Source organism: Pelophylax lessonae (genome assembly GCF_965119305.1).
Source record: "Pelophylax lessonae genome assembly, chromosome: 4".
Classification (NCBI taxonomy): Eukaryota; Metazoa; Chordata; class Amphibia; order Anura; family Ranidae; genus Pelophylax; species Pelophylax lessonae.
This window is the reverse complement of record NC_138771.1, coordinates 558,385,967-558,406,190: the sequence shown is the minus strand read 5'-3', so window position 1 is coordinate 558,406,190 and position 20,224 is coordinate 558,385,967. Positions and strand designations below refer to the sequence as shown.

General features: G+C 43.0%; 1 protein-coding gene across 1 annotated transcript in view; it reads right to left on the bottom strand.

Annotated features, from left to right (window-relative positions):
- LOC309552768 (snake venom metalloproteinase ACLH-like) overlaps positions 1 to 20,224 on the bottom strand; it is a gene marked incomplete at its 3' end in the record, with an annotated part of 89,414 nt that overhangs the window by 53,719 nt on the left and 15,471 nt on the right. Inside the window, exons 4-5 of the mRNA XM_082253683.1 lie at positions 18,602 to 18,678; positions 13,416 to 13,587 (exon numbers count right to left, since the gene is read on the bottom strand). Coding sequence (XP_082109809.1) covers positions 13,416 to 13,587; positions 18,602 to 18,678 — 249 coding nt within the window. The remainder of the gene's footprint in view (positions 1 to 13,415; positions 13,588 to 18,601; positions 18,679 to 20,224) is intronic.

The following is a 20,224-nucleotide window of genomic DNA, read 5'->3' as shown; positions in this document are numbered from 1 at the left end:
CTTAAAGCTTCAATCTACTCTGAGAAAGTATTTATTGGTCTCACAGTGAGGAAAACTTGGGGAAAAAAATCCTAAATGTATCGCCAACGGTAACTACAGGGAGTGCAGAATTATTAATATCAAAGCTGACTATTTTTGGAAGTAGTTTTTAGTTTGTTTTTAGTTTTAGCTATTTTAGGGGGATATCTGTGTGTGCAGGTGACTATTACTGTGCATAATTATTAGGCAACTTAACAAAAATCAAAGATACAGTATACCCATTTCAATTATTTATTTTTACCAGTGAAACCAATATAACATCTCAACATTCACAAATATACATTTCTGACATTCAAAAACAAAACAAAAACAAATCAGTGACCAATATAGCCACCTTTCTTTGCAAGGACACTCAAAAGCCTGCCATCCATGGATTCTGTCAGTGTTTTGATCTGTTCACCATCAACATTGCGTGCAGCAGCAACCACAGCCTCCCAGACACTGTTCAGAGAGGTGTACTGTTTTCCCTCCTTGTAAATCTCACATTTGATGATGGACCACAGGTTCTCAATGGGGTTCAGATCAGGTGAACAAGGAGGCCATGTCATTAGCTTTTCTTCTTTTATACCCTTTCTTGCCAGCCACGCTGTGGAGTACTTGGACACGTGTGATGGAGCATTGTCCTGCATGAAAATCATGTTTTTCTTGAAGGATGCAGACTTCTTCCCGTACCACTGCTTGAAGAAGGTGTCTTCCAGAAACTGGCAGTAGGACTGGGAGTTGAGCTTGACTCCATCCTCAACCCGAAAAGGCCCCACAAGCTCATCTTTGATGATACCAGCCCAAACCAGTACTCCACCTCCACCTTGCTGGCGTCTGAGTCGGACTGGAGCTCTCTGCCCTTTACCAATCCAGCAACGGGCCCATCCATCTGGCCCATCAAGACTCACTCTCATTTCATCAGTCCATAAAACCTTTGAAAAATCAGTCTTGAGATATTTCTTGGCCCAGTCTTGACGTTTCAGCTTGTGTGTCTTGTTCAGTGGTGGTCGTCTTTCAGCCTTTCTTACCTTGGCCATGTCTCTAAGTATTGCACACCTTGTGCTTTTGGGCACTCCAGTGATGTTGCAGCTCTGAAATATGGCCAAACTGGTGGCAAGTGGCATCTTGGCAGCTGCACGCTTGACTTTTCTCAGTTCATGGGCTGTTATTTTGCGCCTTGGTTTTTCCACACGCTTCTTGCGACCCTGTTGACTATTTTGAATGAAATGCTTGATTGTTTGATGATCACTCTTCAGAAGCTTTGCAATTTTAAGAGTGCTGCCTCCCTCTGCAAGATATCTCACTATTTTTTACTTTTCTGAGCCTGTCAAGTCCTTCTTTTGACCCATTTTGCCCAAGGAAAGGAAGTTGCCTAATAATTATGCACACCTGATATAGGGTGTTGATGTCATTAGACCACACCCCTTCTCATTACAGAGATGCACATCACCTAATATGCTTAATTGGTAGTAGGCTTTGGAGCCTATACAGCTTGGAGTAAGACAACATGCATAAAGAGGATGATGTGGTCAAAATACTCATTTGCCTAATAATTCTGCACTCCCTGTAGTTAGGTGTCTGCGGTAAATGCAGTTTTGCCGTTGTATAAACTAACCTATGAAAGTAGAAATTGTCCCAAGAAGTTTGACAAAGTATGGTCCACCTGGATTGATGCTCACGGTCCAACTGAGCCTACTGATGGGTAAAATCTTCTTTGCAGATCGGGTTCTGAAATGGCTCGAGTTCTTCTCCTTCTTTTTCTTACTTTTCCTTCTCACCTTCTCCATACCATTTCATCCCCCCCTCCCCTTCTCCTTCTCTCCATCCATGTATATTTATTTATTCATTTGTTCATTTAACACACTATATCACACTTTTTAAGCACTATATGCACTTTATTTATTATTTATTCATTTATTTACATATATATATAATAATAATACAATATATATATATATATATATATATATATATATATATATATATATATATATATTGTATTATTCATAATCATGGTTTGCTTAATTCATGAAATTCACTTTAGATGCATATTTATGAATTTTTCATGAGTTCATGAATATAATAATTAATTTAAAGTTATTTATTGGCACTTTATTCACTTTAAATTATTAGCGCAGTTTGCCAAGGGAGCGATTGTCCAGGTGGCAACCAGTTCTTTTGGAATTGTATATTTCTGGACATTTGTCTTTATAACCAGCAGCTGTATTTGTAGCCTAGAGCATAGTAGTATTTATCCAATTGCGCAGGCAGTGGTATTTATTTATTCCACTCTATATATTTCATCACACAGCCATTTATGTCTAAACCGCTAGCAACAAAAGTGAGTACACCCCTAAGTGAGCATGTCCAAATTGGGCCCAATTAGCCATTTTCCCTCCCCCATTGGTGCAGAGGTTGAAGGGGTGGGAGGTCAGCCTGTCAGTGCTCAGACCATACTCCGCACACTGCATCAAATTGGTCTGCATGGCTGTCATCCCAGAAGGAAGCCTCTTCTAAAGATGATGCACAAGAAAGCCTGCAAACCGTTTTCTGAAGACAAGCAGACTAAGGACATGGATTACTGGAACCGTGTCCTGTGGTCTGATGAGACCAAAATAAACATATTTGGTTCAGATGGTGTCAAGCGTGTGTGGAGGCAACCAGGTGAGGAGTACAAAGACAAGTGTGTCTTGCCTACAGTCAAGCATGGTGGTGGGAGTGTCATGGTCTGGGGTTGCATGAGTGCTTCAGGCACTGGGGAGCTACAGTTTATTGAGGGAACCATGAATGCCAACATTTACTGTGACATACTGAAGCAGAGCATGGTCCCGCCCCTTCGTAGACTAGGCCGCAGGGCAGTATTCCAACATGATAACAACCCCAAACATACCACCACTGCCTTGCTAAAGAAGCTGAGGGTAAAGCTGATGGACTGGCCAAGCATGTCTCCAGACCTAAACCCTATTGAGCATCTGTGGGGCATCCTCAAACAGAAGGTGGAGGAGCACAAGGTCTCTAAACTCCACCAGCTCTGTGATGTCATCATGAAGGAGTGGAAGAGGACACCAGTGGCAACCTGTGAAGCTCTGGTGAACTCCATGCCCAAGAGGGTTAAGGCAGTGCAGGAAAATAACGGTGGCCACATAAAATATTAACACTTTGGGCCCAATTTGGACATTTTAACTTAGGGGTGTACTCACTTTTGTTTCCAGCGGTTTAGACATTAATGGCTGTGTGTTGAGGTATTTTGAGGGGACAGCAAATTTACACTATTATACAAGCTGTACACTCACTACTTTACATTGTAGCAAAGTGTCTTTTCTTCAGTGTTGTCACATGAAAAGATATAATAAAATATTTACTATAATGTGAGGGGTGTACTCACTTTTGTGAGATACTATAAATATATATATATAAATATATATATATATATATATATATATATATATATATATATATATATATATTTATCTTTATCTATATCTATATATATATTAAATATTTATGACAATATATGGAAAAAATAATGAAATGTGTGTCAGCATGGCCACAACCCAGGATATAGTTGGGCTGGGAGACAGGTAGGTCCCCTGGGCCAGCACTATTGATATATGTTGGTCTGGTTGTCCTGAGTGCCGATACTTCACCATTCAGACATGAACTAGAGTATCTAGGATTGCAGTATTGGGGAAGGAAAGCACCTACTAGCTTTGCAGTGCTGAGATGGCACATGGCCAGATGCCAACAAACACAAAGGAAATTGATGCTGAAAGATTTGAAAATGTGTGTTATAATAAGCCAATGAGACACCACCAGTGCTCTTTTGCAAAGTCTCACCATTTTCCTGTGATTTGTGCAGGGCAAGCTGCAACAGTCACTACAAGCACCCATCTATAACCAAGGTTGAATAGTGAATTAAGTGTTACATAGTTACATAGTTTGTGAGGTTGAAAAAAAGACATCAGTCCATCCAGTTCAACCTATAATGTGTGTGTTTGTTTGCTGTTAACCGTACATTGAATACCCCTGCATGTTGTGGTCTTTAAGGTGCCCATCTAATAGTTTTTTGAAACTATCGATGCTCCCTGCTGATACGACTGCTTGTGGAAGTGAATTCCACATCCTTACTGCTCTGACCGTGAAGAACCCCCTACGTATTTTAAGGTTAAAACATTTTCCTCTAATTTTAGTGAGTGGCCACGTATCTTATTGTATTCCCTTTCCCTATATAGTTTGTTCCCTATGCTAGAGTCATCACCAGTACAGTATTTGTACATTGATACCATATCCCCCCTAAATTGTCTTTTCTCCAGAGAGAATTAGTTCAGTGCTTGTAGTCTTTCCTCATAGCTGATGTCCTCCATTCCCCTAATTAATTTTGTTGCCCTTCTCTGGACTTTCTCCAGTTCCAGCACATCCTTCATGAGGACCGGTGCCCAGAAGTGGACAGCATACTCCAGATGTGGCCGGACCTGAGTCTTGTAGAGCGGGAGAATAATCTCTTTATTTCTGGAGTGAATCCCCTTTTTATAGATGCCAGTATTCTGTTGGCTTTGCTTGCAGCCACTTGGCATTGCATGCCACTGCCAAGCCTGTTGTCCACCAGTACTCCCAGGTCCTTTTCCATCCTAGACTCACCAAGAGGTTTCCCCCCCAGTGAGTAGCTTGCTTTCGTGTTTCTGATGCCCAAGTGCATTACTTTACATTTTTCAACATTAAACCTCATCTGCCATGTAGTTGCCCACCCCATTATTTTGTTCAGGTCCGCTTGTAAGGTTTCCACATCCTGCATCGAAGATATTGGCATGCTTAGTTTAGAATCCACCGTAAATACTGAGATTGTACTAGGTATCCCCCCCTCTAGATCATTTATGTATAAATTAAACAGGATTGGTCCCAGGACAGAACCTTAGGGGACCCCACTTTCCACACCCGCCCAAACCGAGTACTCCCCATTTATCACCACCCTCTGGACTCTCCCCTGGAGCCAGTTCTCTATCCAGGTACTCACCCTATGGTCTATACCTACATTCCTTAGTTTGTACAGTAAGCGTTTGTGGGGAACGGTGTCAAAGGCCTTTGCAGAGTCCAAATACACCACATCCACAGGTTTACCTTTATCTTGTAGAAGGTTAATAGACTGGTTTGGCAAGAACGATTTTTCATGAATCCATACTGATTACTACTAATAATACCTTTTTCATTACTAAAGTCTTGTATGTGGTCCCTTAACATCCCTTCCAAAATCTTGCAGACTACTGATGTTAGGCTGACCAGCCTATAGTTACCCGGGATATATCTCGGCCCTTTTTTAAAAATTGGTACCACAATGGCTTTTTTCCAATCAGCTGGCACCATACCCGTCTGTAGACTATCCTTAAAGATCAAGAATAATGGTCTGGCAATCACCTGGCTGAGCTCTTTAAGAACCCTCGGGTGCAAGCCATCCGGTCCCGGTGATTTATTTATGTTAAGTTTCTCTAGTTTAGTTCTAAGTCTATCTTCTGTTAGCCATGGCGGTACTTCCTGAGGTGTATTATTTAGTTTAGCAATACAGGCTGGGTTAGTGTAGCCCCCTGATTCTTTTGTAAAGACTGAAGAGAAGAAATTATTTAACACTTTCGCCTTTTCTCTGTCCTCTGTGGCAAAATTTCCTTTGTCGTCTTTTATGGGTGGTCCTCATCCTTTAATTCCTTACAATAGGCCACATCTTTTAAAAATATCCACATTTCTCCATTACCAATAAGTATAGGAATGCCATACACAAAGCAGTGTGTCAAAGCTTACCATGCCATAGAAGAGCCAGCTTATGCAAAGAATGCAAAAGTCATTATACTTTGACAAAGGGATCCAGCATGGTCCCAAAACATTGGTTTGTGAGGAATTTTTAATGTCCTAGTGTAAAAAGACTTTATGATGCATAAAGAGGTGCTGGTGACAATTTTCTTGTTTGGGCATGTTTGATGGTTTCATCCCTGTCTTCACTTTAGCATCCAGAAAAAAACTAAGAGGCCTATGGCTGTCTACCTTTTATGTTGTTAACTCCTCCTACTACACCAGGTGTAGTAGTGTGAGGTGAGGTGTAATAGGAGGAGTTAACAACATAAAAGGTAGACAGCCATAGGCCACCCCAGCTTCAGAAGATGTCTAGTGGGAGGGGTGAAACGTGTAAAGCAGGGGACCGATTGGTGTGACGTCATATCTGGTGCTGGGAACACACGCTGCCGTGGCGTCCACCACGAGTAACCATCGATTGTTATTGCTTTTAAACTTTTCAAGTGGATTTGTTTTTTATATTTTAAATAAATAATACAGTCTTACGCTATGAGAATTCATCTATCATTTCCACCATATATATTACTGTGAGCCTAATAACGGAGATAAGAAGAATGTTATCCTAACCGCATACTATGTGGAATGGTACCATTTTCTTCACCATTAATTGAGTCGAGGAGCGGAAAGGAGAAGGAGGATTATCTCCACTATCCACAGTGCTTATACAGCACTATATGCTGATTCTTATTACACTATTGGTGAGTAGGGACTCAAGAGAGGACATTTTACATCTTGCACTTTAATTGTTTGATTAATTTTTAATTTTTGATGAATTGATTGTATATTTTCCTGTATTGCACTTTAGAATATATTGTTTTAGCACTGGTAGAGTGAGAGTATTTCTAGTATAAGCAGCGCTGATTAGGGATGATCGAACAGTTCGGGTCGACCATCGATTCGACCCGAACATTGACTGTTCGATATTTGGCCGAATTCCAAACTTTTTGCTGAAAAAGTTCGGAATTCGGCAACCAGAACCGACCAAAATGCAATGGTACAGGAACTGGGCTTTAAAAGCCGTGATTGGACCAGAACCATCAGTAAAAGCCAACTGAGGGGGCAGAAGAATGCTAGGAATGTGATTGGAGTGACTAGGGGGTCCAGAGGCCAATCATTAATGAATACGCCCCCCAGTATATAAGATAGCCCCGCCAAATTCCTAGCATTGTAATACAGGGCTGTGGAAGAGAGTGGAAGCAGTTCTGTTACTTCTGTTTCAAAGTGTCATTTAGCAATTATTAGTGTGAGGAAAGGGATATCTAGTGTAGTTAGGGTGCTATTTTCCACTTTAGTTAGATTCAAAAGTCTAGTTTCTGTAGGGAAAGTGTTAAGTGCCAGGGTGACCGTAGTGTAGTGTAGGGTTAACTGACTCTGACTGCTATGGCAGGGTGACCAAACCCTTCCATTTCAGGGTGACCGCCTGTCAGCCTGCTTTTTGCTGCAGGCGTTTATAGGGCTTTTTTGAGGACATGTTTGGAGTCAGGCATGACATCTGAACTTCTGTATAGGGGTATATATACACACACATGTATGTATATATACACTTACACATATATAGGTGTGAAAGTAGCAGAACACTATGCTTGCGCTAATGAAATAATTACCAGGCATATGGCTCCGCTCCTATCACACCTATATATGTGAATGTGTATAAATACATATAAGTGTGTGTGTATATATACCCCTATACAGAAGTTCCGATGTTTTGCCTGCCTCCAAAGACCCCAAAAAAATGTTACATAGTTACATAGTTAGTGAGGTTGAAAAAAGACATGAACTGGATGGACTGATGTCTTTTTTCAACCTCACTAACTATGTAACTATGTAACATACATGTGTGTGTATATATACCCCTATACAGAAGTTCAGATGTTTTGCCTGCCTCCAAAGACCCCAAAAAAATGCCCAAATAAAACGCCTGCAATAACACACCTGGGCGTTTTTATAATACTTTCAGTATATGTATGTATGTGTATAAATACATATAAGTGTGTGTGTATATATACCCCTATACAGAAGTTCAGATGTTTTGCCTGCCTCCAAAGACCCCAAAAAAATGCCCAAAGAAAACGCCTGCAATAACACACCTGGGCATTTTTTTTTGGCGCAGGCGTTTTTTTGGGTATTTTTTTTGGGTCTTTGGAGGCAGGCAAAACATCTGAACTTCTGTATAGGGGTATATATACACACACACTTATATGTATTTATACACATACACATATATAGGTGTTATAGGAGCGGAGACATATGCCTGTTAATTATTTCATTAGCGCAAGCATAGTGTTCTGCTATTTTCACACCTATATATGTGTATGTGTATATATACATATAAGTGTGTGTGTATATATACCCCTACACAGAAGTTCTGATGTTATGCCTGCCTCCAATAACCCCCAAAAAATGCCCAAAAAAACGCTTGCTACAAAACAGGCAAGGTGTGAAAATAGCGGAGCCATATCCCTGTTCTATAAGTGTTCTAATACAAACAATCTTTTTTTTGCTGGTTCTGGACATGCTACAGAGCTGAAACTTCACAGGTACACTTTTTAGACCCCCCAGACACTAAATCCAAAGAAATCTCTTTTTTTTTTTTCAATAATTTTTTCCATAATTGGCTCTCTATCAAAAATGACAATTTTTAAGAACTTTTTTTGTGTGATTAATAGTCCCTGGGGCATGACCCAGAACCCTATGCACTTTTTAGGGGCATTTATTGGGTTTTGGGGCTTCAAAATGGGTTTTTTTTATTACCGAAGTTCTGGTCCAGGGCCGGCGTTAGGGGGGGGGGGGGGCAAACTGGGAAACTGCCCAGGGCCCCGAATGTCCAGGGGCCCCGGGCGCCAGGGCCGGACCGGGCAGACTGGGCAGTGTCCCGGTGGGGTGCGGCGCTCAGAGTCATCACATTCACTCACAGACACTAGAAGACATTTCCTCACTGCGGGCGGCCGCCGGCCGGTGTACTTGCCAGTTACACCGGCTCCGCGGCCAATCAGCCTTCTGTTCAGGGGGGGTGTGGGTCACACCCCCCTGAGCAGAAGGCTGATTGGCCGCGGAGCCGGTCCGGAAGTAAAGTAGTCAGTGTGTGTCTGTGTGTTCCTTCCCGCGCGGCCGTCGATGATCACTGAAGCCGCTGCAGATGGGAGCTCCTTCAGCCCGACTTCGGGCTGCTCGCGGGGGGCAGCTGCGGGGAGAGAAGGTAACTGACTGCCACTGCAGCCTGTGCTGAATAGGAGGGGGGTGGGGCGGCTCGGCTGCATATAGAGAGGATTTGATGTCTCCTTATGCCGCTGGATGGATGGATGGATTCTTCTCCTCCCTTCTGCAGGCATTCTTCTCTATATGCAGCTGAGCTGTCCCATCCCTCTCCTATTCAACTTCTTTTACTGCCCCCCAGTGATCTTAGCCCCCCCCAGTGATCTTAGCCCCCCTCCCAGTGATCTTAGCCCCTCCCCCCCAGTGATCTTAGCCCCCCCCCAGTGATCTTGGCCCCCCAGTGTTCTTAGCCCCCCCCAGTTATCTTAGCCCCCCCCAGTGATCTTAGCCCCCCTCCCCCAGTGATCTTAAACCCCCTGTACTCTTTAGCCCCCCCCCCCGTGCTCTTCAAGTCCCCACAGTGCTTTTCATCTCCCCCTATGCTCTCTGGCTCCCCCAGTGCTCTCCACCCCCCTGTGCTCCCTGGCTCCCCCCTAAGTGATTTCCAGTTCCCCCCCCCAGTGCTCTCCAGTCCCCCCCATGCTTTTCCATCCCCCTGGTTTTCCCTGCCCGCCACCCCCCCCCCAGTGCTATCCACACCCTGCGCCTTCCAACCCCCCTGCAATGCTTTCCAACCCCCCCCCTTAATTCTCTCCAGTTCCCCCCCCCCTTGCCCTTCAGCTCTTCCAGTGCTCTCTGCTTTCCCTGTGCTCTCCGGCCCCCCTAGTGTCCTTCTATCATGTCTGCAGTCTCTGACCTTCTCTAGTATCACATCTGCAGTCTCTGGACCATCTCCTGTACTATGTCTGCAGTCTCTGACCATCGCTTGTATCACGTCTGCAGTCTCTGACCAGCTCTTGTATCACGTCTGCACTCTCTGACCATCTACTGTATCATGTCTGTAGTCTCTGACCATCTCTTGTATCATGTCCTCAGTCTCTGACCATCTCCTGTATCATGTTCTCAGTCTCTGACCATCTCCTGTATCATGCCCTCAGTCTCTGACCATCTCCTGTATCATGCCCTCAGTCTCTGACCATCTCCTGTATCATGCCCTCAGTCTCTGACCATCTCCTGTATCATGTCCTCAGTCTCTGACCATCTCCTGTATCATGTCCTGAGTCTCTGACCATCTCCTGTATCATGTCCTCAGTCACTGACCATCTCCTGTATCATGTCCTCAGTCTCTGACCATCTCCTGTATCATGTCCTCAGTCTCTGACCATCTCCTGTATCATGTCCTCAGTCTCTGACCAACTCCTGTATCATGTCCTCAGTCTCTGACCATCTCCTGTATCATGTCCACAGTCTCTGACCATCTCCTGTATCATGTCCTCAGTCTCTGACCATCTCCTGTATCATGTCCTCAGTCTCTGACCATCTCCTGTATCATGTCCTCAGTCTCTGACTATCTCCTGTATCATGTCCTCAGTCTCTGACCATCTCTTGTATCATGTCTGCAGTCTCTGACCATCTCCTGTATCATGTTCTCAGTCTCTGCCCATCTCTTGTATCAGGTCCATAGTCTCTGACCATCTCTTGTATCATGTTTGCAGTCTCTGACCATCTCTTGTATCATGTTTGCAGTCTCTGACCATCTCTTGTATCATGTTCTCAGTCTCTGACCATCTCTTGTATCAGGTCCATAGTCTCTGACCATCTCTTGTATCATGTTTGCAGTCTCTGACCATCTCTTGTATCATGTTTGCAGTCTCTGACCATCTCTTGTATCATGTTCTCAGTCTCTGACCATCTCTTGTATCATGTCCTCAGTCTCTGACCATCTCCTGTATCATGTCCTCAGTCTCTGACCATCTCCTGTATCATGTCCTCAGTCTCTGGCCATCTCCTGTATCATGTCCTCAGTCTCTGACCATCTCCTGTATCATGTTCTCAGTCTCTGACCATCTCTTGTATCAGATCCATAGTCTCTGACCATCTCTTGTATCATGTTTGAAGTCTCTGACCATCTCCTGTACTATGTCCAGCGGGAACACTCTGCAGCCACACCGCACAGCACACCCAAGGTAAGTGGAGGACTGGAGAGAGGAGTGACTTCTACTTAGGGATTTATTTTGCAGATAGGCTGGGCTGGCACTGGCAGCAACAATTTTATTCAAAGAAATCAGGATTTCTTCTGCAAATATACTGGCACTGGCCGCAACAATTTAATTCAAATCAGGATTTCTTTTGCAAATAGGCTGGCCTGGCACTGGCAGCCAGGCATAGTACTAGTCTAGTACAATGCCTGCCAGTGCCTTGTCTGATCTGATGATGTCACTGCCAGGCTATTTGCAGAAGAAATCCTTATTTTTCCTCATTTTTTGATCATGTGTCATGATGACATTGGTTTTGGTAATTGTCTGACTCTGATGCCAGCCTATTTGCTGAAGAAATCCTGATTTGAATAAAATATTTGCTGCCAGTGCCAGCCTGCCAGGCTATTTGCAGAAGAAATCCTGATTTGAATAAAATTGTTGCTGCCAGTGCCAGCCTACCAGGGGCTGATCTGAGGTGTGAAGGTGCAGGAATTGGGGTGACCTGAGGTGTGAAGGTGCAGAAATTGGGGTGGCCTGAGGTGTGAAGGTGCAGGAATTGGGGTGGTCTGAGGTGTGAAGGTGCAGGAATTGGGGTGGTCTGAGGTGTGAAGGTGCAGGAATTGGGGCTGATCTGAGGTGTGAAGGTGCAGGAATTAGGGTGATCTGATTTGTGAAGGTGCAGGAATTCGGGTGATCTGATTTGTGAAGGTGCAGAAATTGGGGTGGTCTGTGGTGTGAAGGTGCAGAAATTGGGGTGGTCTGATTTGTGAAGGTGTGCAAAGCTCACTTGATTTCTTATTTATTCTATTTAATGTTATTTAATTAAAGCATATTTTCATGTAGTTGTGTTTTATTTGGCTATATTGATTAAATGCGCCTATATTTTTGGTAGAATATAAAAAAATTTGGGGCCCCACTTTTAGGTTTGCCCAGGGCCAGACCGATATCGTCTACCAGTGCATTCGTGTCACTTGGATTACATATGATTTTGAAGGCTTGTGATTCCTTGCGTTTGTGAGTGTATTTTGTTTGGGTTTTTTTGATGAATAAAACGTAAAGTGGTTTATGCAGTATTACGCTAGTGCGACTCCTTTTGTTTCTCCTATACCTGCTGGATGGGTGAATCACCGTGAGGAAAAGGGACACACGTTACTGCCCAAGAGACCACTAGGGATATATGCCTAGATCTGCAGCTGCAGCCGATCCAAGAGGGAAACTTGAGTATATGCTTGTGTGCCTGTCCTATGAGAATAGGTGGGCCATATTTTCTGGTGAGTTGCCACCCCCCTCTTTATATCACAATGGTGGAGGATTTGTTATCTGGTGACCCAGCTACACATTGGTGATCCCTACTTGGTGGAGAGGATTGTTGCAAGATCCTTACCCTTTATGTTGAGAGATGGACGTTTATATGTGAAAACATTCTTATTTATATATGAACGTTCAAAGGACTTTTCTTCTGCTTGTTATTAATTAATGATATGTGTGCTATCTTAACTACTAATACTATTTTCATGGTCCCATTTGGGATTTTTTTGATTTGAGTATTTTTCAACATATTTCTCTTTTAAGTAGCTGCGATAGGTCTTTAATAAGACACATCTGTGTGATTTTACTTGTGCGCAGGGGATATATTGTATTGCCGTTTGGTGATATTTATATATATTTTTTAAATCATAGACCCAGTAGTCAAGCCAATGGTATAAAGGCCGCCTAAGGAGATGGTATGGACTGGATACAAAAAAGTCCCACTTCAGCCCTGTGAGTGAGCAATCTAATGTGTGACTCATCTGTCCGAGTCACCCATAAGGTAGCTCAATCACAGGGCTGAAGTGGGGCTTTTTGTATCCAGTCCATACCATTTAATCTATTTTGTACAATAAACTATTTGCATTTTAATGATTGTTTGAACTAAGGTTTCTTGGCTGCAACAAAGTCCCATGGGAGGTTCTCTCTCAGTTTCCTTATAGGCTAAGACACAGCATAGTTCTCGCTGCTGTCAATCACAGCCAGTGTGGAGGGAGAGGGGGTGGGGCTGAGCCACGCTCTGTGTCTATAGACACAGAGCCAGCTCAGGAGTGAGCCCACATGGGTGCCCCCCTAGCAAGTTGCTTGCTATGGTGGGCACTCGGCAGGGGGAGAGCCAGGAGTGCCAGGAGTGCCAGTGGGGGACCCAAGAAGAGGAAGATTGGGGCTGTTCTGTGCAAAACCATTGCACAAAGCATATAAGTTTAACATGGGCCAATATGGAATGGCATACAACATGGGGTTGCTCTTGTTCTATAAACAATGTCCAGTGTCTCATCTAAGTATTTTTCATTATCTCACCGTATTATTAGTAGGTAACACCTCCTGAGCTAACACAGATCCCTCCTGATGTTCATCTGTCATTGCACAGGCTTTGGGGCTTCCTTCTTCCTCCTCATATACAACATGCATTCCCTCTGCCAGGTTCTGTGGTTCAATGAAATATCTCTGGCCTTGTGTCAGGATGACCCCACTTCAAAAGAAGAAAAATAATATTGTTTAAACATAGCAGTGTCACATACATTATATATACATTTAAAAATGTTAACAGCAGCTATACATACGTAAAGCATTTGAGAAAGTCATTTTTTTATTTTAGGCAAGCCAAGTTTTAGTGGGCATACATTTGGAGGCTGGGGTGTACACTCCTTAACCTCCCTGGCAGTATGATTCTTTTGGATTTTAGGTGCTGAAAGCGGTACCATTATTTTGCATGTAATTCTTGTGAATGAGCAGCCCAAACCAACTGTATACATTTATTATATATATATATATATAAAATAAATGTATACAGTTGGTTTGGGCTGCTCTTTCACAAGAATTATGTGTATATATATATATATTTATATATATATACATATATGTATATATATGTATATATATATATATATATATATATATATATACAGTGCCTTGCAAAAGTATTCGGCCCCCTTGAACTTTTCGACCTTTTGCCACATTTCAGGCTTCAAACATAAAGATATAAAACTGTAATTTTTTGTGAAGAATCAACAACAAGTGGGACACAATCATGAAGTGGAACAAAATTTATTGGATATTTCAAACTTTGTTAACAAATAAAAAACTGAAAATTGGGCGTGCAAAATTATTCAGCCCCTTTAATTTCAGTGCAGCAAACTCTCTCCAGAAGTTCAGTAAGGATCTCTGAATGATCCAATGTTGACCTAAATGACTAATGATGATAAATAGAATCCACCTGTGTGTAATCAAGTCTCTGTATAAATGCACCTGCACTGTGATAGTCTCAGAGGTCCGTTTAAAGCGCAGAGAGCATCATGAAGAACAAGGAACACACCAGGCAGGTCCGAGATACTGTTGTGGAGAAGTTTAAAGCTGGATTTGGATACAAAAATATTTCCCAAGCTTTAAACATCCCAAGGAGCACTATGCAAGCGAAAATATTGAAATAGAAGGGGTATCAGACCACTGAAAATCTACGAAGACCTGGCCGTCCCTCTAAACTTTCAGCTCATACAAGGAGAAGACTGATCAGAGATGCAGCCAAGATGCCCATGATCACTCTGGATGAACTGCAGAGATCTACAGCTGAGGTAGGAGACTCTGTCCATAGGACAACAATCAGTCGTATACTGCACAAATCTGGCCTTTATGGAAGAGTAGCAAGAAGAAAGCCATTTCTTAAAGATATCCATAAAAAGTGTAGTTTAAAGTTTGCCACAAGCCACCTGGGAGACACACCAAACATGTGGAAGAAGGTGCTCTGGTCAGATGAAACCAAAATCAAACTTTTTGGCAACAATGCAAAACGTTATGTTTGGCATAAAAGCAACACAGCTCATCACCCTGAACACACCATCCCCACTGTCAAACATGGTGGTGGCAGCATCATGGTTTGGGCCTGCTTTTCTTCAGCAGGGACAGGGAAGATGGTTAAAATTGATGGGAAGATGGATGGAGCCAAATACAGGACCATTCTGGTAGAAAACCTGATGGAGTCTGCAAAAGACCTGAGACTGGGATGGAGATTTGTCTTCCAACAAGACAATGATCCAAAACATAAAGCAAAATCTACAATGGAATAGTTCACAAATAAACATATTCAGGTGTTAGAATGGCCAAGTCAAAGTCCAGACCTGAATCCAATCGAGACTCTGTGGAAAGAACTGAAAACTGCTGTTCACAAATGCTCTCCATCCAACCTCACTTAACTCGAGCTGTTTTGCAAGGAGGAATGGGCAAAAATTTCAGTCTCTCGATGTGCAAAACTGATAGAGACATACCCCAAGCGACTTACAGCTGTAATCGCAGCAAAAGGTGGCGCTACAAAGTATTAACTTAAGGGGGCTGAATAATTTTGCACGCCCAATTTTTCAGTTTTTTATTTGTTAACAAAGTTTGAAATATCCAATAAATTTCGTTCCACTTCATGATTGTGTCCCACTTGTTGTTGATTCTTCACAAAAAAATACAGTTTTATATCTTTATGTTTGAAGCCTGAAATGTGGCAAAAGGTCACAAAGTTCAAGGGGGCCGAATACTTTCGCAAGGCACTGTATATATATATATACACATGTATATATATATATATATATATATATATATATATATATATATAAAGTACATTAAAACTGCAGGAAAGGGCACTGGGGGGCAAACAAATATGATTTTTTTTTTTTTTTTTAACTGTATCAGTGTGTTTGGTGTGTTTTTACATTTGAATTTGCCGCCGGTTCCACCCCCCTGCGAACGTCACATCGCAGGAGACGGAAGCCGGGCCACGGAGACAATCGGGAGGAAGATCCGCCGCGAGACACATCGTTGGATCCTGGTGACAAGGTAAGTAACCTCTCTTACAGGATCCAGCGATGCTTCTGGCGGTACCTCGAGTGTGGCTCGGGGTTACCGCTTTTGGCTCTGAAATGTAACCCCGAGCCACGCTCAGGAATACCACTAGGAAGGTTAAAGTGGATGTAAACCCTCTCCTATACCCAATGAAGTGAGCAACTTCAGATGATACACAGAGATGAAACAAATCTCCCTACATAAGTTTTACATGTATATCTGCTGTTTTCAACTTTATATACTGTTTAAAAAGTATACATTGTGTTAGGCCTGGCATACACTGTGTGACAGCTGATTGGAGGAAAGGCACACACCCCCACTCTACATAGGCAGAGGAAGGAAGGAATGTGCAGAGCTGTGCTGTGAATAGACCAGCTCTCTGCAAATCTATTTATAGCACCCACCCGACACTAATTTTCAGCTGCTTTTATCCCCCGTCTTGGAGAACTTGTCAGAAGTTATCATGCTGTTAACAGAAGAACGGAGCAAAATAAAGACACAGGAGTTTTGGAGAGAGATCAAAAAACACTACAGATACTATATGTGCCCGGGTCAAATTTCATGAATCGGGTTTACATCCACTTTAAGTATAACTAAAGGCAAACATTTTTTTTTTTTTTTTAGTTTTGGACAGAGTGCAGAGGGCTTTGAATACCTGTCAGGCTTTTAATTTTTTTTTTGCTGTCTGAGTCCCTGTTAAGGAGATTCACGCTCTCAATTGATCCAGATTATCATTATCATTAAAAGAGAAATTAGAAGAAAATCCCAAATTTTGAGTTGTCCCCATGGGAAACCTTCCAATGGAGACAGTAGTTCTGAGTGACATGGGGGTGCCCTAGGAATTCCCTTAATTTGCAGGGATTATCTCTCACTTCCAGTTTGGCTATAGTACAGGGAGTGAAGGGAAAACTCCACAATGGAACACAGATGACGAAAAAAAAATCTGACAGGGGTTATAACCCTCCATTACTATGTCCAAAATGAAAAAAAAAAAACTTTTGCCTAAAGTTCTACTTTAAACTATATTTGTTAGACGTTTCTATATACTGTATAAATGCTGTAACCATAATGCTCATAATACCTGCACGCATCACAAGCTCATAGTATATACCATGAGTATACGAGTTGGTTGTGTGCACACAATGTGCCAATATACGTACATGTCCTATAAAAAATGCTAATCCATGTAAGCCTGAAATGTGGGATAACACAGAACAGCAAGCTGCACAGTAAGACTCGGTTCACACTACCGCGACCATAAGTCGCCCCATGACGGAGCGACTTTTTACCGCGACTTGTGAATTATTTAAAGAGACTTATATGATAGACGACTTTGTATTTGGCCAATCAGAATGTGATGTGTTGTGACCTAATTCCTCTTTTCTGTTTTTGTTTTCCTCATTTCCTCATTGCCCACCATTGCCACGTATCAGTATCCACCAGTGTCACGTATGTGTCCACCAGTGCCACTGCCCACCAGTGCCACGTATCTGTGTCCACCAGTGCCACTGCCAACCAGTCCAGGCATGTATGTGTCCACCAGTGCCACTGCCCACCAGTGCCACGTGTCAGTTTCCACCAGTGCCACTGCCCACCAGTGCCACGTATCAGTGTCCACCAGTGCCACTGCCCACCAGTGCCACGTATGTGTCCACCAGTGCCACTGCCCACCAGTGCCACGTATCAGTGTCCACCAGTGCCACTGCCCACCAGTGCCACATATGTGTCCACCAGTGCCACTGCCCACCAGTACCACGTATCAGTGTCCACCAGTGCCACGAATCAGTGTCCACCAGTGCCACATATCAGTGTCCACCAGTGCCACGAATCAGTGTCCACATATCAGTGCCACAAATCAGTGTCCACCAGTGCCACATATCAGTGCCACATATCAGTGCCACGAATCAGTGTCCACCAGTGCCACATATCAGTGCCACGTATCAGTGCCAACCAGTGCCATGAATCAGTGTCCACCAGTGCCACGTATCAGTGCCACGTATCAGTGTCCACCAGTGCCACGTATCAGTGCCATGTATAAGTGTCCACCAGTGCCATGTATCAGTGCCATGTATCAGTGTCCACCAGTGCCACTACTCACCAGTGCCACTTATCTGTGTCCACCAGTGCCACTCACACAGACCAGGCAGATATATATATATATATATATATATATATATATATATATATATATATATATATATATATAGATAGATAGATAGATAGATAGATAGATAGATAGATAGATAGATAGATAGATATAGAGAGAGTATATAGGAACTGTAGGCATGGCTGCAATGTGGGGAATGCCTGGCTAATTTTCCTTCTTCTTCCTGGAAAGTCTGATAACAAGTCGCTTTACAAAAGATAAGGATCCGCCTTGGAGGCGACTCCCATTGAAGTCTATGGGCACAAGTCGGATACAAGTCGCCTTGAAGTAGTACAGGACCCTTTTCTGAAGTCAGAGCGACTTCAGTAGTGCATATTAAGACGGCTCTTATTCATTTACATTGCATTTATGACAAGCGACTTGGGGCGACTTGAGGGCACACAAGTCGCCTGACAAGTCGTACTAGTGTGAATGGAGCCTAAAGCTATGTATAATATCAGATATCTTATTTTCTCTTTAAGCATTGATACTTTTAATCCTAACTTCATTGTCTTACCTTATCCCAGAGCAGGTGCTAATGCTGGCCATTGATTGCTTGTCATTCTCCACATAGCCGTGATAGTGACAGTGATCCTGCACAATATGGGCACAAACAGCTGTAAAGTGCAGCCACATGTTTTAAAAGATTTAACATCCTCAGGCAAGAAATTGAAATCCTCAAAAATGTAAATAGTTATAGTTTGCTTATTGCCAAAGAAAGGTCTTGGTTTGTTACAAGGATCACTCAGATACCTTAGGCATCAAAATGTTTGATGGTGGAATACTTACCTGTTTTAGTATCTTATATTTCTCACTCATGTAAATCTTCAGGGCAGAAAATGAAATTACAAACTGAATTTATTATATATTTATTATACAAGTTATGTAGTTATGTAAACATATTGTGTGAATTCATTCCAGGCAGCGCATGGATGCAGTCTACCCCTCTTCAGGTACAGGCACTCTCTTGGCTTGTTCTGGCACAAAATACATAGCATGCAAAATGACAAAAGACAAACTGAGATATGATCGCACTTTAATGTGCAAAGTAGTGGTGTTAAGGCATTTTGAGGGATTGGCAGCAACCCCATTGGTCCCCCACTGCCTCACTATTTGAGTAGCTGAGACGTTGGTTTCCCCCATCTTTTGGGAACATGGCCTTAAAGAGGATCTAATGTCCATAATGCCTACCTCTCCTTCAATAGTCTGCGGTCCCTCGTTGGCAACATTTACCCAGCTTCTTCCAGGTGCTGGACTAAAAGAATCCATGTAGAAGCAAGACACTGGGATTCACACAAGACACACTGTATGCCTGGTTCAAGAGGCACGCTATCTGTGTAGGACTGTTCCAGCTGATTGAGCAGGACTGCCGACACTGCACGATTTGTTCAATGCCAATAGGGGCAGAAGCCTGATGGCCACCGCCACTTGTCATGATAGACCACTTTACCAAGTTTGCAGTAGCCATGCAGACGTACAACTAGATGCCAATACAACATCACATTTAGACCAGGGACTGTATTTCAACAGTGAATTAGTCCAGAAGTAGTGCAGTTCAGTGGGCATCAGGAAGACACTTACCACCCCACACCACCCACATGGTAATGGGACATGGAAAGATTCAACTGCACCCTGATCCATATGGTGAGGTACCTAGCCCAGAGGAAGCAGAGGAGATGGATTCACTACTTGACTAAAGTGGTCTGGAAGTACAACCATACAGGGCTTACCTTACCACAGTATACTTGGCCATATCCTTAGGGACCCACTGTCTTTTGGAGCATTGTGCAGAAGACTCAAACTCTGCCACTACCAGAAAATAAATAGTGGCTGGTCCCTGTCCATTGTCCCCTGTCCCAGAACCCCACAATGCTGTTGAACCCATAAATCAACCAGCTCAGGTTATTGGTCCTAAGGAAGTATCCCCTGATCCACTAGTTACTGACGTCCTTGACATGTTCCTGAGGATGAGGCCGAAATGCAGCTCCTGAAATGCTCCCAGAAGTTTAACTTTGGGAATCCCCCTGAACATTTCACATGGGAAGAATTTTCCAGACTGCCAACCTGCCTTGGACCCCAAGTTCAAGTGGGGTGGAGTGTAGTGAAGTGTCATTTTGCCTAACTTCCTCAGCGGCAGGAA